Here is a 21,019-nt window from a genome sequence, read left to right on the forward strand (position 1 = left end):
CCACCTTCTTGCCTGGTAGTTTTCAGACCTTAGGAATGTCAAACTGGAACCTGCAATCTGAGGTCCTATTTATTTAGAAAGAGAAAAAATTGTACCTTTAAGATGCTTGGGATTCTTGTGACATTTAATAGAAAGCATTAAGGGCGCCTGGGTGGCTCAGTGGGTTAAAGCCTCTGCCTTCGGCTCGGGTCATGATCCCAGAGTCCTGGGATGGAGCCCCGCATCGGGCTCTCTGCTCAGCAGGGAGCCTGCTTCCCTTCCTCTCTCTCTGCCTGCCTCTCTGCCTACTTGTGACCTCTGTCAAATAAATAAATAAAATCTTAAAAAAAAGAAATAGAAAGCATTAAGAGTTTCCAGTGCTCAAGGCAATCCGTACCTTATGTTCATGCTGAAAAAGCAAAACTCTCATCAGATGGCTTAATTTTGTCTTCATTTCCCAAAGCATTAGTAGATTACAAATGCTATGTGAACTAAGTGAAATTGCAGGGGGAGAATTCTGAGATCTTTCTGATTTTAAAAGTCATGATATAAAAACAAACAAAGAAACAAAAACCCAAAAAACAAAACCTCAAGGTGGTTCCCAATTCTCTGAAGTTGGGACACCCAGAGCTGTGACTGTGAGACCCCATGGGTGCCTATGTCTTGCAGGGACTGAGACTCTCCCGGAGCTTCCCACGGTTCCCTCCATGTGCTGCTACCTTTGCACACCCCAGCTTGGACTATACATGCATCTATACTTGTCAGTCTCCCTCGCTAGTTTGGGAGTTTCTATGGGATGACAAGGGTTCAATGCCTGGAATACAGTTGGGCCTCAATAAATATCAGTTGAATGAAAGACACCCAAAAAGTATTTTCTTAAAAAAAAAAAAATCCCCATAGTCTTCTCCCTTATTGATTCTCCCCTGCATGGACTCCAAGATGGCCCCTTGATTTAGCCTGACTCTGAGGACTTCCTGATGAGAAAATAAATACTTCAAAGAGACTGCCTGTCAGAGACTCAAAAAACAGAAGTGATTCCCCCCTAAGGGAATGCCCACTGCAAGATGGGGACACCTGGATTCAGGCCACCCACCACCGGCCTTTGCCATCAGCTGTCCCCTTCCAGAAACAGGATTGTTACCTTTAAACTGTGCACTGCTTCGTTTCTTTCAGCAGAACTGTTCAGGGATCTCCAAACATAAGCTTATAATGAAAACCCCACAATAACCAATTCAGAATCTACTGTGAGCACAGCAGGTCAGCAACAAGTTTATTATTAGACTGGCAAGGTCACAGACTGGTGGATGGCTAAGTGTTTGGGCCAACTCTCCTTGACTTTCTCTGCATGGGTTTCTGCTGTCAAATTTCCCTTCTGGTGTTTGCAATGGTTTGCGGTGGTGGGTTTGTCTTTATGGGAGCAAAGCAAAAGAAGTAACAGAGAAGTAATGCAGGTTCCCTCTAGAGCCTCTCACAGTGACTCGGGGCAATTCACCTGATCTGTGATAGTCATTTTCTCAATGTCAATGTCATTAGAGATCAGGATATCTTTTAGATAGGTCACGGTTTCTGGAGGGAGATAAGGGTTTCTTCCCAAGATCCAAACATGATCCATGTGAAAAAGCCAGACGATTGTGGTGCAGGAGTACACGAGGGCGTAGTTCTCGTAGTCCGTGGCCAGAACCCAGTATGGAGCTGACGGCATCACTGAGAACCAGAGGAGGGCAGTGTTAACAGAGGGAACAGGGCAAGAGGAACCTTCATCTCCAGGACCCAGGAAGCCAGGGTCCTAGTTCTTCTACATGAGTGCTTCTTAACTCTGAATTCATGTGGGAATCTTATGGGAGCTTTAAAAAATCCTAGGCCACCACCCTCCAGGCCTGCCCAGATCCTGATGTGGAGGTGACTGGAACTCCTGAAGTCTCCCCCAGTGATTCCAGTCTGCAGCCCGAGCTCAGAGCCATCATTCTGGATCCTCCCTCCCTGGCAGTAGATTGGTCTACAGAAGGTGACGGTTAACAGGGAATTTTGTTGGACCCCCTAGACTAATAGGCTGCACTTAGCACTAGTACAAATGGAGGCACCACTTAGATAAGTGGAGTCAAGAATGTGAAGTCGGGACGCCCGGGTGGCTCAGTTCACAATTTCCGGGTCCTGGGATCGAGTCCTACATCAGGCTCCCTGCTCAGCGGGGAGTCTGCTTGTCCCTCTGCAGCTCCCTCTGCTTATGTGTGCTCTCTCCCCCACCCCCTCTCTCTGACAAATAAATTTTAAAAATCTTTAGAAGAAAAGAGAATGTGAAGTCAGGGGCCCCAGGCTTTCCAGGTCTGTACTTCCCTGCTTCCTTTAGAAACTGCCTGGGGAAGGAATTAAGGACTAATGTTGATTTGTTTGTTTTTCTTTTTGTGTGATCTTCAAAAGTTCCTCTGTTCTTAAGAATATGGTAAATCAGGGGCGCCTGGGTGGCTCAGTGGGTTGGGCCTCTGCCTTCGGCTCAGGTCATGATCTCAGGGTCCTGGGATCAAGCCCCGCATCGGGCTCTCTGCTCAGCAGAGAGCCTGTTTCCCCCTGCCTCTCTGCCTACTTGTGATCTCTCTCTCTGTGTGTCAAATAAATAAATAAATACAAACAAAAAAACCTTTCCAATTATTTAAAAAAAAAAAGAATATGGTAAATCAGGGGCGTCTGGGTGGCTCAGTGGGTTGAGCCTCTGCCTTTGGCTCAGATCATGATCTCAGGGTCCTGGGATCGAGCCCCACATTGGGCTCTCTGCTCCGCTGGGAGCCTGCTTCCCCCTCTCCCTTTGCCTGCCTCTCTGCCTACTTGTGATCACTCTCTCTCTCTCTCTGTGTCAAATAAATAAATAAACAAAATCTTTAAAAAAAAAAAGAATATGGTAAATCAGGTGGTAACAGGTTAAAAACTCTTCCTCACAAAGGGCCTATAAAGATTCATTGAATGACATCTGCCTAGTATCAAAATTTCAGCATTAAAGGGTCCTTATGGAAAAAGAGGGAAGATTTACCTTCTCCATCTGAATCCAGAAACTTCCTCTATTAACCTACCTCCACACCGCAGTCCAAGGCAAGGAAAAGTCATAGCCTACCTTGTTAAAGTTAAGCGGAACATGAACCCAAATGGCAGAAAGCTGTGAGCTGACCCCATAAGAACAAAAGATTTTGACACATATCCCGTCATGGGTGGTTTGCTTTCCTGGGTTTCAAGCATCCCACCTCCTCCACTCCAAAATAATCCCTGTTTGCCAAGCCAAACCATATCTCAACACTTGTGAATGACCATGAGAAGCTGGACAGAGGCGGGAGTGTGTGAGAGGTTAGAGCTCAGCTGGGCGTCAAAGACCCAGCTGGTCATCAGTATAATACAAGAGGGCCAGTCCAGATGACAACCCAACCAGGTCCCTCCTCTCTCTGACTTTCTACCTGTTTATAAATATGAAAAAGGAAGGACACTTGGAGGATGCCTGATGGACAGAAGCCTGTACAAGGCTACGGGGCCCACACTGAGTGCTGTTTCTGACTTACCTTTCTAGCCCTGTTGGTGCCTGCCTGCTGGGCTCACCATGAGAGCTCGTATTCATCATATATCTGCTATCTGTGACTTTCCACTGCTTTGCGTGTTCCCAGCTGGACCGAGAACTCTGCAGCCCTGAGTTGTCTGGAGGAAAATTCTTCCAACCTCTTTTGGTGATGGCCTCATGCCCCACCTGCACATAGCCAGGAGTTCACATGCTGTCTTCCTCCACAGGGTCTAGATCTCAAGACCCATTTACCCAGATGTTTCTTCTCAGCAAAGAAAATTTCCATATTTCTGTATTAGAAAACTCTAACAGCCTCCTACTGCTTCTGGGAGGCACTTCAACACAGGAACATGGATTTTGAGGCTCTACCCAGTTGTCTTGTGCTCCACGTACCTGCCCATCCTCTGGGCTTCTCTCTGCAGGCCTTTCCTCTTGCCATTCTTGCACTTGGGACAGCCTTTCCCATAATCCCCCCCACACCCTGGAAGACCCAGTGCAAACGTCTGATCCTCCACCAGAATAAATCTCCTTCTCCTCTGCTTGCCCGGCCAGGAGATCCTGCCTCTTCCAGCTCCTGTTCCAGACTTCTTTTGGAAGGTCGTGCCCATAATATTTGGCCTTGCCTCCTATCCCCACCCCTCAGCTGAGAGTTTGGGGTCCTATGTTTTGGTCCCAAGTGGGCCTCTAATTAGTCCAGTGACCTTGCCTCCGTCATCTAGCTTTTCTGCACTTGGACTTTCTTATTTGTGATATAAACAAGAGAAACTGACATGTACAAAGCCCCTTCCAGTTTACGGAGCATGTGCCATCTCATTTACCTTTATGACACTGGGCACAGAGGTGAAGATATTTGCCCATGGTCACATGTGCAGGAAGAACTGTTTTCATCTCCCAGCATTCCTATCTTGGTGTATGAAATAAGAGTGTCCTCTCTGCCCCCCTCTAGGGGCTTGATGGGCGGTGGGAGGTAGTGATTTCTCTTGCAGCTGTGACTTCAGTATCCGCCACTTGGGTGGGGAGAGGGACCCTCGAGCACACTGGGAATTAAGAAATCTCACATTTCTGACTTGCCTTCTCCCGTGTGTCTCTATCAACAGTAAAACTAATATTTGGTGTTTTCTCTGTTGCCCGTGTCCATTCCTCCATGAGCCCAGAGCTCAGCGGGCACATGCCCATGATCAAATATCCTTCAGAGAGGGGCGCCTGGGTAGCTCAGTGGGTTAAAGCCTCTGCCTTCGGCTCAGGTCGTGATCCCAGGGTCCTGGGATCGAGCCCCGCGTCGGGCTCTCTGCTCTGCAGGAAGCCTGCTTCCTCCCCCCTCTTTCTCTGCCTGCCTCTCTGCCTACTTGTGATGTCTCTCTCTCTCTGTCAAATAAATAAAATCTTAAAAAAAAAAAATATCCTTCAGAGAAACCCACAGTGTGGCGAGAAAGTGGCAGACAGAGCTGGGGCTCAGATTTACCTTCACTCGTTATCTCTTGCTGTCAAGCTTCTGTGCATATCAATTGTTCTGCTAAGAACACCACTATTAACTATTACTAACCACTAATGTTTCCAGCCTCCGTTTCCTGGGGGGTGGGAAAGGCGGGATTGGTTATCCTACTGCTCAGGCCCTGTGTGCTGCTATCTGTGCTTCCTCTATGGAAACGTGGTAGTTTTTAATAGTAAATCGCCTATGTACTTGTCAGTATCCACACTGGGGTTTAAGTCCCTCGGGGACAAACCCAGCTCTGCCTGGCTCATCATTGTATCTTTGGTGCCTAGCCCTGAGCTGCATGTAGCCGGTGCTCAACAAATAATTATGTATTAAGTCATGACAGGTGACACCCAGATGTGACAGGAGTGTTCCCACCCAGGGCTCTGACTTCTCATTTGAGGTAGAAAAGGCTCTAGCTTTCAGTTTGTGTATCTCTTATCCCTGAAACCTCCAAGGGAAGTGAGTACTTACACCAGAAAAACTTAACTCCCAGCTTGGCAGGCTCTGTAAGGTTGCCCTGGGTGGCTTCACCTTCGATTTGATTCACAGTTCCATCAGATCTGCAATGAGTTAAAACAAAAAAACAAAAACAATGAAAAGCATTAATTCATGGGAGGCCAAAAATCAGTGAAAGGCAAGATGTGTGACACTAAGGACCAGGGCGGCTAGTTAGGAAGGCTCTGTCTCCTCTCCTTTGTCACTGTCTCACACCAGGCGGAAGCAAATGGCCTTGGAGTGATAAGAAGCAAGAACTGAAATGCTCCAGGACTGGATAACATGTTAGGCCTTTGCCCTTTAGGGCTATTTTTTGGGTCTTGCAAGGCCATTTCCCATTCTCAGGCTCCAGAGGGAGGGAGTAAAAGAGAAGGGAAAAACAAACAAATGAAACAACCCAATACACTAAGAAGATTGGCTTCTTTAAAAACAATAAAGAGCCAAAGGAAAAAACAAACAAACAAACAAACAAAAAAAACGAGGACTGCTGGAAGTCTGGAGATCTGCAAGCTTTCCCTGCTCTTGGGGTCTCAGTGACATCTGTCCCATAAAGGCATTCATTCGCCTTGAGCTCCAGGACCCCTATCCAGCCCAGCAGGCTTCTGACTGAGTGTGGGAGATTTTGACCCCGGCCAGGTACAGCAGGCAAAGAGAAAACATTTGTGATTCTCAGAGATGTTGAATGAGAAGAAATGCCCATCTCACAACGAGTGCCACCTTCCACTTAAAATTGGCGGTGTCATTTCTTTCTTAGTGGTTTATAAAATGGTGGTGTGTCTGAAGTGATGGTCTCAGATTGGATGAAGTACTTTCACTCTTTTTAAGGGAGCTGGCTCCATTTCTGGGTAACTGGCCATGACCTCGGGGACCTGGGGGAACGGGAAAAGGCCTGGGGATAGACTGAAGGTCTCACATATCACAGGGCTCTTCGAGGACACTGAAGGATGAGCAGCCCATTTGTCACTCCTCAAGGGGCAAACAAACTAGAGGAGTAGCGTGTGTTAGAAAGTCAGTAGGAGAGGCACCTGGGTGGCTCAGTGGTTTAAGACTCTGCCTTTGGCTCAGGTCATGATCTCAGGGTCCTGGGATCGAGCCCTGCGTCGGGCTCTCTGCTCAGCAGGGAGCCTGCTTACCCCCCTCCCCCACCCTCTCTCTGTGTGCTGTTCTGCCTACTTGTGATCTCTCTCCCTCTCTGTCAAATAAAGAAAGAAAGGCAGTAGGCTATGTTTAGTGTTGATGTCCAGAAACCAGACAAGAAACAGGTAAGGAAAGATGGCAGAGGTACTCTGATGCTGTTGGATATGCTGCTGGATGTCTGTCTGTCCTCAAGTAGGGCTGGAGACCAGACCCTGAGCTATCACCTGGAACTCCACTGGGAAGACAAAAAGAAGGTCCATTTCCATCTGCATACGGTTGCTTAGCAACAAACCAGCCTCTTCTCAACAGACTCCTCCCCTTTCCTTCATCATTAATGCTTTGTCCAGAACAGTTTCCAAAAAACAGTCTCTGATCATAAGCTCACAGTTTGTTCATGGGAAAAACACACATGTATTTTTCAAGGGAGGCAGCAGTATTTATTAAATGATTAGACCACACCAAACACTGTTCTAAGTGATTTGCACATGTTATCTCACCCAAAGCTCACAAAGCCCTATGGAGGGAGGTTCTATGATTATCGCCATTTTACAGAGAGGAAACGGAGGCTTAGAGAATGAGCATACATCACTGAAGATCCCATCGTCAGTATCTGGCAGGACCAGGATTTGAAACTGGGCAGCCTAACTCCCCAGCCTGAACCCTTCAGCTCCCAGCCCTGTGCCAGCTGCTCTGGCCCTCAGATTCTCCGACCCTGGCTAAGAGTACTTTGCTCAGACTCCATGCTGTGCCTCTCTGCCCATTCGACAGTACTCCTGAGAGGAAAGCCGTTCCCCTCTCCTGAACTAACAAACCCTTCTCCGTGTGCCTTTGAATCTTAAACAGACATGACCCTGCAGGCTGAGCAACCTAATACTCAGGATACGGTTCCAGACGACTCCCCGCCAGCTCCAAAGGAGAGGTGAAAGAGGTTTGGGATCTGTGTCATTGCCTGACTCTTGGTCACAGAATGGGACAAAATATTTGAAATGAAATCACTGCAACTTTAGATGGCTGCCCGCCTCCCAATTCCTGGAGCCTTTCTCTGAAATAAGCTGGCTTTCTCTTTTAGGCCCGTAAGAGTAAGACTCTCACTCTTGTATGTACGCAGGGCCAAGAGTCACCCCCCGGTATCTTGGCTCACAGGAAGCTTAGTGGATAGTAGGATGGCCACACGAAGCCCTAGTAACTTCCAGGCTGGGTTGTGGTTGTTTTCTGGGAGTTGACACTATTCTCAGATCCTGTAGGGAACAGGAAGTTCAACCCTTCATCTCCAGCCTTCCTTTCACGTGTCGTCTGTCCTCTTCCTCATTTCACTTCTTAAATTTCCGTGTTGTTACTCCAAGCTGTGTGGCCCTTGGGAAATGACTTGACCTCTCTGTACCTCAGTTTCCTCTTCTAGAAAAATGAGGTTAATAACAGCACCTACCTCAGGGTCGCTATGGGGATGAAATGAATATGCACACTCATTTACATATACACACATATAGGTCCACATGTGTATAGGTGTGTACAAAATAGTGCCTTGAACAGAGGAAGTGCTTAATATCTGTCACTATTGTTTATTGTTGCTCTTACTTTTGTTGTGGAAGGTAGGTAGGAACTTTTTCTGGGGCTCTTTTAAAGTTTACATTTGCTTTCTAAAGTATGAATTTCTGTATCAAATAGAAATCCGTTAGAAGCTCCCAGTAATAAAAAAAAAAGTATACTTTTCTAAGCTTTCCTGTCACATAACCCAGAGGGCGACTATGTCTGTATCTAATAGTCAAAGTTGTCTGGAGATGGAATAAACTGTCATGGAAAGCAATGAGCTACCCATTCCTGGAAGGATTCAAGCAGAGCTGAATGTCCTCTGTCAGTAGATAATGTACAAGGGCTTCTCCCTTGGTTTGGGAGATCAGATGAGAAGGTTCCTCTCCTTGTCCTCTGCTACCTGAGTATCTATTTCACAATGAAAGTGGGAACCCTACAGTTTAGGTTCCCGTTGAGTCCCGAGTGCCTTTCCCGGGAAGTACATATACAACAGGTACATAATACAGGGAGTACACAATAGAGTTAAGTACACAATACAGTAAGATGCTAGGCCAGTGGTCTTACAAATAAATGAGTAGTTCCTCGCTCCCCACCACCACACCCCACCATTCCGCTTGCCAAGAGTCATCATCTCAGGACCTGCTGTGAACAGGCAGTGGATACCCAGCCGCATTGGCATCCCCCTTGAACTAGACTTCAAGGACACCCAGTCACCCCAGGACAGCTCTCTTGTGGCTGCTCCAGGACTGTGCTGCTTTTGAAACCACAGCCACTCACCTCAACTCCTGGTTTATCACTTTGATGTTTCCGTTTTCCATTAACGAATAGTTGGCCTGGATGCAACTTCCCTTCTCAAAGCTCACCGGGATCTTCTCAATTTCATACCATCGTCCAAGATACTGCAGAGATAACAACAAACAGAGAAAACTCTGCAGTTCTCTGGGGACCTGCAAACTCTTCCCTATTGTTGTCCTTTAGAGCAGAGCCCTTTCCTGGGAAACCAAGCAAAATGGGCTGCATTGTTCCCAACAGCAACTGAGCAAGATACTGATTCAAAGGAGAGTAAGTGAATCAGATGTGCAGGCATTTGTCGAATGCCACATTTTATTCCTCAAGTGCTCTTTATTTAGATATGCTGTCAGTGGCCCCTCCAGCCAAAATCTATGTGAAATTCTAGACTCTGTAAAAGAGAGGAAGCAGGGGCGCCTGGGTGGCTCAGTGGGTTGGGCCGCTGCCTTCGGCTCAGGTCATGATCCCAGGTCCTGGGTTCAAGCCCCACATCGGGCTTTCTGCTCAGCGGGGAACCTGCTTCCTCCTCTCTCTCTGCCTGCCTCTCTGCCTACTTGTGATTTCTCTCTGTCAAATAAATAAATAAAATCTTTAAAAAAAAAAAAAGAGGAAGCAGTCCAGATGATGTAAGGTGCCATCTCAAATATTTTGTGATTCTACGAGGCATCTCTGAATTGTGTGCAAAGTCAGATATGTTCACTGTGGGGAACTGGGACTCCAGGGTTGGTAGAATTCTCCTCATTTGACCCTGGAGAGGGAACTGGTCACAAAGGCTTTTGGCAGGTGATCAGGATTTAGGAGACTGATACCATTCTTCCCGTGGAGGCTTGGTCTCAGTTTATAACTTCACGTACAGAGTCAGCATTAAAGGAAGTGTGTGACTGTGGGTGAAGGGAGACAGGTGTTTTCGTGTGTCCATGCACCGTCTTGCATGGAGACTGCTCCAATTTACAACCTTCATGGGGGGCAATGTGGAATTATCTAGCAAAGCTGAAAATACATACGGTGCATATATGAGGTTATTTGCTGCAGTACTGTTTTTAAGAACGAAACACAGGAAACTAGAGTCTAAGTGAGCATTAGTAGGGGATGGGGTCCATAAATGATGGCACATCCATACAATGGAATGTTATACTCCTTTTCTTGAAGGAGTCCTATGTAATTACCTCCCAGATACATTCAATGGAAAAAGAGCTGGGTGAAAATAGAGCACATGGAAAAATGGGGGGAAAGGTTATTATATTCATTTTTTAAAAGATTTTGTTTATTTATTTTTAGAGAGATAGAGCACTAGAGAGAGAGAGACAGAGAGCAAGCATGAATGGGGGGCAGAGGGAGAGGGAGAAGCAGACTCCCCGCTGAGCAGGGATCCTGATGTGGGGCTCCATCCCAGGACCCTGGGATCAGGACCTGAGCCGAAGCAGATCTCAACCAACTGAGCCCCCCCGGGTCCCAATTAAATTCCTTTTCTGTCCCCGCTATAACAAACAAATTACCACAAGCTCACAACATGAATTTGTGGTCTCACAGTTCTGTACATCACAGTTTTGTACATCAAGTGAGCTTGGTTAATATCAAGGTGTTGGCAAGGCTGTGTTCCTTTCTAGAGGCTCTAGAGAACTGTTGTCTTCTTGCCTTGTCCAAGTTCTAGAGGCCACCCACATTCCTTGGTTGATGAACCCCTTCCTCCGTCTTCAGGGCCAGCAAAAGCAGGGGAGATTCTTATCACACTGCATCTTTCTGACCACAGCTGGGGAAGGTTCTCTGCTTTCAGTGATTAGACTGGGCCCACTGGATAATCCAGGCCACTCTTGCCATCTCCAAGTCTAGAACTTTATTTATTTATTTTTAAAAAAGATTTTATTTATTTATTTGAGAGAGAGAGAGAGAGACCATGAGAGGGGAGAGGTCAGAGGGAGAAGCAGACTCCCTGCCGAGCAGGGAGCCTGATGTGGCACTTGATCCTGGGACTCCAGAGTCATGACCTGAGCTGAAGGCAGTCACTCAACCAACTGAGCCACCCAAGTGCCCCCAAGTCTAGAACTTTAATCACATCAGCACAATTCCCCCTTCCATGGAAAGTAGCATATCCACAGGTTCCAGTGATCGGGGTGTGGACATTGTTCTGCCTACTGCAGTTATGTATGTATTTGTGGACGTAAACATTATCTCCCAAAAGATACACAGTGAACTGTTTTTACTGGTTGCTACTAGAGAGGGAAACTGAGGTAGGAAGGAAACGGGAAGGAATAAAGCTTTTCATTGAATGTTCTTTGGTACATTTAGAATTTTGAACCATATGAATATATTTACTTAGTCAAAATACTAATTCAAAAGATTTTAGAAATTTATTACCCAACAAGGGAAAAATTGGAGATGCACTCACCTTCAATAGAGTCAGGTTTTGAACTGAGAGCGTCCTGCCAACAGGGGGCAGTATTACGCCAGTCACATGGCTCTTTGCTCAAATCTATACTCCTGTTTATGACCTAAATGTTCCACTCATTTATGAAAGCACATCTTTCCATTAAACCACTGAAATCAACATTCACTTAAAGCACCGAAAAATAAGGTGAAAGATCATTTGGTTTCCTCGGCATCCTCAAAAAATGCTCCATTTTATACAGAGCATTTAAAAGAGTTCTATTATTGTTAAGGTGAGTTCAGGGCTCCACAATTAAAACCAACTCGGAGGTTGAAGATTGCTTTTCATGTCATGCTCCTTTATAATTTCATAGTATTTTTGTGAAAGCCGTTTCATGGTTTTGGGTCTGCTTCTCTAACCACATAAGGATAGAGCAATGTTTAAAAAGAATCCTGGAGGGGATCCTGCGAGGCTCAGTCCGTTCCGCTTCCAGCTCTTGATTTTGGCTCAGATCATGATCTTGGGGTTGAGAGATTGAGCCCTGCATTGGGCTCCACACTGATTGGGGAGCCTGCTTGGGATCCTCTCTCTCCCTGTCCCTCTGCCCCTCCCTGCTCCTGCGCAGCCCCACTGCCCCTCCACCCCCTGCTCTCTCTCTCTCTCACTCTCACTTTCAAAAAAAAAAAAAAAAAAAAGGAAAGAAAAGAAAAAAGAATCCTGGAAAAGATAGAAGTAAAACTATCTGTATTTGCAGATAGCATGATTTTGTAATAGAAAATCCCAAGGAATCCACACACACAAGAACTATAGAAACTGATAAATGAAATCAGCAAGGTTAAAGGATACGAGATCAATATATAGAAAGCAAATGGGTTTCTACACTTACAATGAACCCTCTGTAAGTTATGAAAATTCCACTTACAATAGTATCAAACAAATAAAATACTTAGGAATAAATTTAACCAAAGAAACACAAAACTTATACTCTGAAAAATATAAAACGTTGTTGAAAGAAATGAAAGAAGACCTAAGTAAATGGAAAGATAATCTATGTTCAGGGACTGGAAGGCTTAAAATTGTTAAGATGACAATGTTCTCCAGATTGATTTAGATTCAGTGCAGTCTTTATAGAAACAAAACAAGCAGAGAAGCACAGTGGAAACATGTTGGGCCCATAAAAACAAAACAAAACAAAAAACAACAACTCTGCTTTTTTCAGAAATTGACAACCAGATCCTGAAATTCATATGGAAATGCAAAGGACTCAGACTAGCCAGAAGAACAAAGTTGGAGGCCTCATATATTCTAATTTCAAAACTTACTACAAAGCTATAGTAATCAGTACTATATAGCACTAGCATAAGGATAGATATATATAACAATACAATAGAATTGAGAGTCCAAAAAATAAACTCTTACACATATGGCCAATTGATTTTCAACAAGGATGCCAAGATTATTCAATGAAAGAATAGTCTTGTCAACAAAAAGTTCTGTGACAACTGAATATCCAAAATAATAAAGTTGGACTTCTATATCATCCTATATACAAAGTTTAACTTATAAGGGACCGCAAACTTCAATGTAATGATTAAAACTAAAAAAACTCTTTTAAGAAAATATAGAAATTAATTTTCATAACCTTGCATTAGGCAATGAGTTTTTTACCTTGCATTAGGCAATGAGGTTTTTTTTTTTTTAAGATTTTATTTATTTGACAGACAAAGATCACAAGTAGGCAGAGAGGCAGGCAGAGAGAGAGGAGGAGGCAGGCTCCCTGCTGAGCAGAGAGCCCGATGCGGGGCTCGATCCCAGGACCCTGGGATCATGACCCGAGCTGAAGGCAGAGGCTTAACCCACTGAGCCACCCAGGCGCCCCAGGCAATGAGTTTTTTAGAGATCAAAAGCACAAGCCACAAAAGAAGAGAATAGATAAATTGGACCTCCTTAATATTAAAATCTTTTGTGCTTCAAAGGACACATTGATAAAGTGAAAAGAGAATCCACAGATGGGGTAAATATTTGCAAATCCTATATCTGATAAGAGACTTGTATCTAAAACGTATAAAGAATTCTCAGAGCTCAATAATTAAAAGATAAATAACCCAAGTAAAAGACGGGCAAAGGACTGAGACATTTCTCCAAAGAAGAAATACAAATGGACAATAAACACATGAAAAAATGCTCGTCATCATTAACCATCAGAGAAATGCAAATCAAAACCCCAGTGAGATACCACTTTGTGCCCTCTAAAATTTTAAGGACTATAATCCAAAAGATGACAACAACAAGTGTGAGCGAAGATACGGAGAAATCGGTGTGAGACACTGCTGGTGGGAATGTAAAATGGTGATGCAGCTCTTTTGGGAAACAGTCTGGCAGTTTCTCAAAAGATTAACGTGGAAGTTACCATATGACCTAGCAATTCTCTTCCCAGCTATACGCCCAGGAGAACTGAAAATGTATGTCCACCAAAAAAACTCCCATAAAGACAAACACACAAAAATCTTACACATGAATGCTTGTAGCAGCATTATTCCTAATAGTTTAAAAGTGTAAACAACCCAAATAATGAACAGGTAAACAACATGTGGTATTATTCATGCAGGAGAATATTATTTGCCAAGGAAAAGGGCTGAAGTATAGATACATAGTACAATATGGATGAACTTTGAAAATATTATGCTGTGTGAAAGGAATCAGTCTAAAAAAACCACATACTGTATGATTCTGTCCCTATGAAATGTCCAGAGTAGGCAAATTCATAGGGAGAGTTGATTGCCTGGGGCTGGGTGGGGTGGAAATGGAGAGTGACTATTTATGGGTAGGAATGATGAAAATATTCTAAAATTGATTGTGGTGATGGTTTCATAACTCTGATTATACAAAAAAATAGAAAGTGAACTTTAAACATGTAATTTATGTGTTATATGAATTATATTTCAGCAAAACTTTCTTAAACATCCTGTTTCACACCCCAAGGGACTTTTATAAATATGGTTCAATTATAATTTTCAAAGTGTCTTTGGATTTTTACCCCCAAATAGAAATATAATTCAAATTCCCTGGATTTTTTTCTGGAAAGTCTCCCGTAGCTTAGCAGGGTGCCTGGATAAAGGGACCAGCCTGTAACAGTTACAGAGTGAGCGGTGTAAACTGTACTGTATGTGTCTTTCCTACCTCCCCTGTGTGACTCTGTAGACGGTGCTCCTTCCCCACAGCCTGCAGGCTCTGAGCTCTCGTCCCTCACTCCTCTACCTAACCACCCCCAAGAGGTCCCAACACTTATTCATACTGAGGAGTGAGTGACTGATAACAATTTTAATATTACCCATCATGAGTACTGTCTCTTAAAAAAGATCCAAACTTTCTGTTAAGGAGAAAATGTCTTAAGAGCAAGATTCTAGGCATGAGTTCATAGCAATGGAAAACTTTCCTGTTTCTACTAGCTGCCTCTTTCCCCTATTCCCTCCGTGTAGATATGCACACATATACACAGGAAGGCTGAGCCTGATCCTAGGAAGAAAAACGACATATGGAGACCCGGTTATATTGGAATCTTTTTAGTGCAGTAACAAGAAAGCCTCTTGGGGGAGTTCTGTCCTCTTCTAGGCCCTGCAGGAGGAACTCCTGGGTGCCCAGCACTTGGCGAAGGCTGGTCTTGAATCCCCCTCTGCATGGATTAGCAGGGTGACCTGGGTGGGTGATGAGCTGTCTGACACTGAGCTTCTTCATCCGTAGAATGCGGAGAATAGCCCTGGAGCTGCTGCCTGTCCGTCAACTGCCCCATGTCCTCTCAGCCTAGCTGGGTTCACCTCTGCCACCGTGGACAATTCCCACGCACACGCTGCCAGCTGTCCACCTTGAACCCATGTCTCCTCCTTGGCCGGAAGGCCTTGCCAGCACCCCGGAGTGCCCACAGCATGGAGGCTCATACCCCTCCATGGGACAATCTGAGGAGCATTCTACACATTTCCTGAGAGGATCCCCAGCAGGACGGAACCCTATTGTTAACAGTGTTACTGTTGAGGAACGCACCCTTAGTTGCTCTTCTGCTTCTCTGTCTGCTTCCCCACAGGCCCACATTGCTTCCTGGGATCATCCTCCCCAAACTCTCTGCTCCCCAGTTCTTGCCTGAGTCTGCTTTTGGGGGATCCCCCAAGAGGATAAGTACCTACACCCCAAGGCTAGCTGTGGGACTCAAAGCAGAATACTAACACTGAAGCCTGGTAGATGTTTATTCAAACAGGAGGCAAAACAGATAGGAGGTTAGCCTTTTACCACACCTTATTCACATCAAAGTTCTCTTGCACTGGAGGAGTCGGGCATTTCCCAAGATGGAAGGCTTGTCCGGATGCCGCACTGAAGAGGCCGGCCAGCGCGGAGAGCAGCAGCAGCGCGGTCACCATCTTGGGGCTGTGGAGGGAACCCGGAGTTAGGAGAAACAAAGCTGCTTGAGTCGTTCTGGGCTTCCGAGGACATGCAGTCACACAGGGTCGGGGGGGGATTTCTGGGGACCTCTCTGGAGACCTCCCTCTGAACCCTTTGGCAATTGCCCTGCAGGCCACCTGGGTCATCATCTTCAATGGCCCTGGGAGGCATTCCACCTCCAGGAGCCTCTCCAGACACTTTGTACCCCCTGGGAGAGCACACTCTGCCTGGTGTTGGAGCTCCTTGGATTTATTTTGCAACTGCTCCCTCCTAATTATGCATTTTTCAAGGACAGGCACCCCCAGGACCCGGCAGTGTCAGGCACAGTCCAGACTTGTTAATGAAGAGAAACGATGTGGGGTGGGGGTAGGAAAAGGTTGAAGTTGTCGAGGGAACCGCGCGAGAGAAAAAAGATGAACATAAACAGAGCACGACATTTGGTGTCTTAGGAGACTCATAAGAGAGATGCCTCCCTGATCCACAGCCCACCTCCCGCCCCCCCACCCCCGCCTTGCTGGGCTGTTCACCAACCAGAAGTATGCCTGAGACCTGACAGGCAGCTGCGTATTGGGGACCCCAAGGCACCCCAGCTGGGTTCGAATGCAGGCTTTGCCACATACTAAGTATAACTGTGTCCAGTTCACAATTGAGCTTCCCGGGCTATTACGTGGAAATAATAATCATACCAACTCCAGGAAGTTTTGCAAGAATTAAATGAGATGTATAGAGAGAGCATTTCGGGTGGTGTCTGATATAGAGAAAATGCTTCATAAACACTAGTTATTGTTACCATGAAAAGCAAACACAATGTTTCCTGAATTTCTCTTTGGACTTCTGTTGGGAATATTTTTCTTTCTTTCTTTCTTTTTTAAAAATTTTATTTATTTGACAGAGAGACAGCGAGAGAGGGAACACAAGCAAAGGGGTGGGAGAGGGAGAAGCAGTCTCCCTGCAGAGCAGGGAGCCCGATGAGGGATTTGATCTCAGGACTCTGGGATCATGACCTGAGCTAAAAGCAGATGCTTAACAACTGAGCCACCCAGATGCCTCATGGGGATATTTTTCATAGATGTGCATTTATTTTTATTTTTATTTATTCTTTTAGTTGCATAGACAGGGAAACCGATGTGCATTTAACTAGAGGTGGACCAGTAGCTAGCAACAGGCATTTCAGCCCAAGCTCCCTTCTCTGCTTCTTGCCCTGACCTCTTCCATGTGACTCCTTGCCTGTGGCTGCACAAGAGCTATTTCTAGCTCTTTGCCTTTCTCCCTGCAATGAAGAGGACTGAATCCATGCAAGCCAAAAGTTCTCAGATCTGAGGATTTAAAAAGATGTGTCATAACAGGAATAATTATAACCACTTTATTATGGTTAAACCTCTAAATAACCTTTAATAATCAATAGCTTTTCTTCTGGAGGTTTCACTGCTCCATTTCCAAAGGAACAGTTACATAATGAGTAAAGCTGCCAGCCAGGGATGGTGGTGGCGGGGTGGTGGCTGAGTCTCCCTTGAGCAAGCCAAGTCTGGGGTAGGACCCCACCTTCTCTGAGAATCCACCTCCCATTGGCTCCTTCCACCATGTAAACAACATCTGTATTTTAACCTTTGGGGAGATGATGGAAATCGCCTGAACTTACAAAAATTTGCATCCATCTCTGAGAATTTCTTAGAACTGTGGAGCTCTACTCTTGGCCCTCAGTAGGCTCCAAGTTCTCTGTGCCTTGGCCAGAAGATCCAAACTCAAAGGCTGGTCATACATTACGCACATTCTACAGGGCCCCCCAAACTGGCGGGACTTGAGAGGTCCTTTACCCATTCCCCAAACCCCTGGGTGTACAGATGGAAGCTGAATGCCAGAAGGGGCAGAGAGCTGGGACTCAGGGGCCATCGCCAGCTGTCCATCCTGCAGCGACCCTCAGACAGGCTTCCTTCTTCACGCCAGCTTTGGTGACTTTCAGTAAACACCTACCTCTGTAACCTTGATGAGCCTCATTTCACCATTTGACAACTACAACAAAAGTCAGTTCCCTGTCTTACTCTGACAAATCTCTTATTACAAAATGTACTCTTGTGGGCTGAAGCATGTGTTTTAGCTCTGTAGGAGGATTTCAGAGCAAGGCTAATTCTTAGCGTTGCTCACATCTCTTCCAAAGATGCCTCTTCCTTTTTACTCCTCTGGTTAAAACTTTTTGTGAGAGTAAGGGTTGATGGCATCCATAATTTCTTTTCCAGGCCCCTCCCATTCTAACTCACTCCACACTTCTTCAGCACCTTCTGAAGGGGAGGCAGTGAGGAGAGGACTTGTGAGACAAGGTGAACAAAGTGAAGCCATTTTGGTTTTAGGCTAATGCTTAACCAAGAGTCGGCAGGTCACAAAAAGGGTTACAAGATCTGACTCACAGAAGCCGCAAGACCCCATTCCTTCAGGTAATAAAAGCGGTAAAGGTCAGACATTCTTAAAATTGCTCCCTGCAGGTAATTTCACAATCCTAAAACAAAGGAAAAACTCACCACCCAATGTGAATGAAAAACCCAAAGTTAAAGAGTGAGCCCCTCCCTATATGGTTAGTTAATTAAAAAAACTTATAAGACCCTTTATTAGAGGCAAAGGGGTGTCCTTTTTGTCAGCTGGAAGGGGGAACTACTATTTTGTGAGGTAGCTCCTTTCTTCTATACTTAATACATCTTTGTCCCTTTCTCTACACAGCCTACTCTCAAATTCTTGCCCTTGCAAGGCCAAGAACCCTCTCAGCGATGGGCCTGAGGCCCTCCCTCTGGATCAAAGGTAAATCGCATTATTAACATAGACCTGTGAACCTGGGTATGTGTGACCTATATTTTTGCATCATCTTCTAAATACTAATGGGAAGATGTCTTAATGAGGGGAGTTTGCATATTTTAAAAATAAATATAATTTAGGGGCGCCTGGGTGGCTAAGTGGTTTAAGCCTCTGCCTTCGGCTCAGGTCATGGTCTCAGGGTCCTGGGATGGAGCCCTGCATTGGGCTCTCTGTTCAGTAGGGAGCCTGCCTCCCCCCACCTCTGCCTGCCTCTTTGCCTACTTGTGATCTCTCTCTCTCTCTGTCAAATAAATAAATAAAATATTTAAATAAATAAATAAAGGTTTTTTTTTTTTAAAGATTTTTATTTATTTATTTGACAGACAGAGATTACAAGTAGGCAGAGGAGATAGGCAGAGAGAGAGGAGGAAGCAGGCTCCCCATCGAGCAGAGAGCCTGATGTGGGGCTCGATCCCAGGACCCTGGGACCATGACCTGAGCCGAAGGCAGAGGCTTTAATCCACTGAGCCACCCAGGTGCCCGAAGGTTTTTTTTTTTTTTTTTTAAAGATTTATTTATTTATTTATTTGACAGAGAGAAATCACAAGTAGGCAGAGAGGCAGGCAGAAAGAGAGGAGGAAGCAGGCTCCCTGCTGAGCAGAAAGCCCGATGTGGGGCTTGAACCCAGGACCTGGGATCATGACCTGAGCCGAAGGCAGCGGCCTAACCCACTGAGCCACCCAGGCGCCCCAAATAAATAAATAAATAAAACTTAAATGCTCTTTTAACTGAATATTCAATTATTTAGTAAGAATTCTACTAAGGTTATGGTGCCCCCACCCTTTGCCAGCACTGACTCTGTGAACTGAAACTCACAGTCATTGAACTTCCCCATGGAGAAGCCCGGGCCTCAGTATGTTGAATGGGCCCCACCTCGTACAGCCACAATACCCTACCTGTTAGGGTCCTGCACTGACATTCTCTTTGTACCCAATGGTGTTAATGAGCCCAGGTTTGTTCCTGCTAAGCTCTGAAGCCAGAACTTCCTTAGACCAGGTCTCCTAGGAGCCTGTTTTCTTGATGCCTGCGTATTACCGAGGACCTGGTCCCTGATTTTAAAGATCTGCAGATCCAAAGAGGACTGGCTTCTGAGATTTCACGTGATAAAACAAAATACATTTCCCCAAGTCAATGGGTCTAAAAAACCCATTTAGCTGCTGAATTCAACAAGAAACCATGTCTTCTCAGGAAAATAGTTCTGTACCGCATTTTCTATTCACAGGATGAATTCCAGTTCACTTTTCAGTTAATTTTACTGTAGCACACCAGTGGATGACAAGTCCCCGAGAACCCATCCAGGGCAGTACTGGTGTAGGGAAAATTTTCCTATTGTCTATCTAGCATAGAAGAGGGTGCCCAGTGCAAGCAGAAGACTCGGAGAGGAGTCAACATGGGTTTGGCAGCCCAGTTTGGCATCTGTTGTCAAAGTCTTTTCTTAACTTGTTGTTTGGGATAGCTGAACCTCTGTTTCATCGTCTGAAAATGGGATAGTTAGTATCTACCTTGGAAGGGAGCTTGAGGAAAAATGAGACCAAATTTGCAAAGCAGCAGGCACAAACCCTCCATCGTGTTAGTTACTATTGTTAGCTGAAAAGGGGCCATAGAAAGCCAAGACTGTCTCTAGGGTAAGCATCATTCATCATAAATGAAAATTAAAACCACAATACATACCTTTTTGGTCAAGATGAAGGCAGTTTCCACATGCAAACTCACCCAGTTTAGGATGCCTTCTCTTGTTGACAGGCTTCTCTCAAGCTGTTTTATAAGCTTCACAGGGTCATTGATGTTTCATTTTAATGCATGCCACACCCCGCCCAGTTCTGGAAGGCTGGCCTAAAAGCTTAGCTCTGTACCAAACACAAAAATGGGATGTTTTGTCCATCTCCCTCCCCCAGTTTCCTTCACAGCTGCTCTCTGCAAAAGAAACAATGAGATACTGTGTGTGTGCATGTATGTGAGAGCGAGGGAAAGACAAAGTGCATTTCATTCAAAACATCTTTTTTGCTGTGTGGATTTTCTAATTTAATTTTCTCAGTCAGAAATGCACTTTTAAGTTCCAGGAAGATGAGTTGCAACAGATGAGCATTGGTATTTATTTTTCATTTTTGTGTAAATGAAAAATCAACAATCTCATTTCCCCACACAGAGCATGAATTCCACCCCATGAGGTCCGCGGTCTGGACTGTGGTTGGGGCAACGGGACGAAGGTTAAGAATTAGAGATGGTTTTTTGTGTGATCCTGGGGAAGCCACCCACTTCTCTGAGTCTCAGTCTCCCCACTGTGAAGGAGAGACCGTCATTTCTGTGTCTGCCAGAGCTGGGGGTGCAGGGGAGTTCCCAGCTGGGAAAGAGCTGGGGCTGAGAGCTGAGAATGCCAAAGGTTTCTTGCACAGCTGCTCACTCTGGACCATTCCTGCCCCTCCCAGCTGCATGTTCTCCG

General features: G+C 45.3%; 1 protein-coding gene across 2 annotated transcripts; it reads right to left on the minus strand.

The window, feature by feature from the left end:
• Nucleotides 1–1,210: 1,210 nt before the first annotated feature.
• On the minus strand, nucleotides 1,211–20,403 carry APOD (apolipoprotein D). 2 transcript variants are annotated; one of them, XM_047733652.1, is made up of 5 exons: nucleotides 20,251–20,403; nucleotides 15,594–15,723; nucleotides 8,931–9,052; nucleotides 5,463–5,551; nucleotides 1,211–1,683 (listed from the first exon to the last, which is right to left on the minus strand). In XM_047733652.1, exons 2-5 carry the CDS (start codon nucleotides 15,714–15,716, stop codon nucleotides 1,448–1,450), a joined length of 570 nt encoding a protein of 189 aa, XP_047589608.1. In that variant the 5' UTR covers nucleotides 15,717–15,723; nucleotides 20,251–20,403; the 3' UTR covers nucleotides 1,211–1,447. The 2 variants fall into 2 exon arrangements, with proteins under 2 accessions (XP_047589608.1, XP_047589618.1); XM_047733662.1 differs by having other exon boundaries at nucleotides 15,594–15,736; nucleotides 20,251–20,394.
• Nucleotides 20,404–21,019: the final 616 nt, after the last annotated feature.

This window comes from Lutra lutra, chromosome 1, assembly GCF_902655055.1.
Source record: "Lutra lutra chromosome 1, mLutLut1.2, whole genome shotgun sequence".
Lineage (NCBI taxonomy): Eukaryota > Metazoa > Chordata > Mammalia > Carnivora > Mustelidae > Lutra > Lutra lutra.

Bases quoted from the DNA above. Each gene is read 5' to 3' on its own strand.
- APOD (XM_047733652.1), bottom strand. From the start codon at position 15,716: ATGGTGACCGCGCTGCTGCTGCTCTCCGCGCTGGCCGGCCTCTTCAGT. The intron at 9,053-15,593 runs GTGTGGTAAAAG...TTATCTCTGCAG, and splicing joins AGAACTTTGATGTGAATAAG to TATCTTGGACGATGGTATGA. The intron at 1,684-5,462 runs GTAAGTACTCAC...TCTGGTTCTCAG, and splicing joins GGGAGTTAAGTTTTTCTGGT to TGATGCCGTCAGCTCCATAC.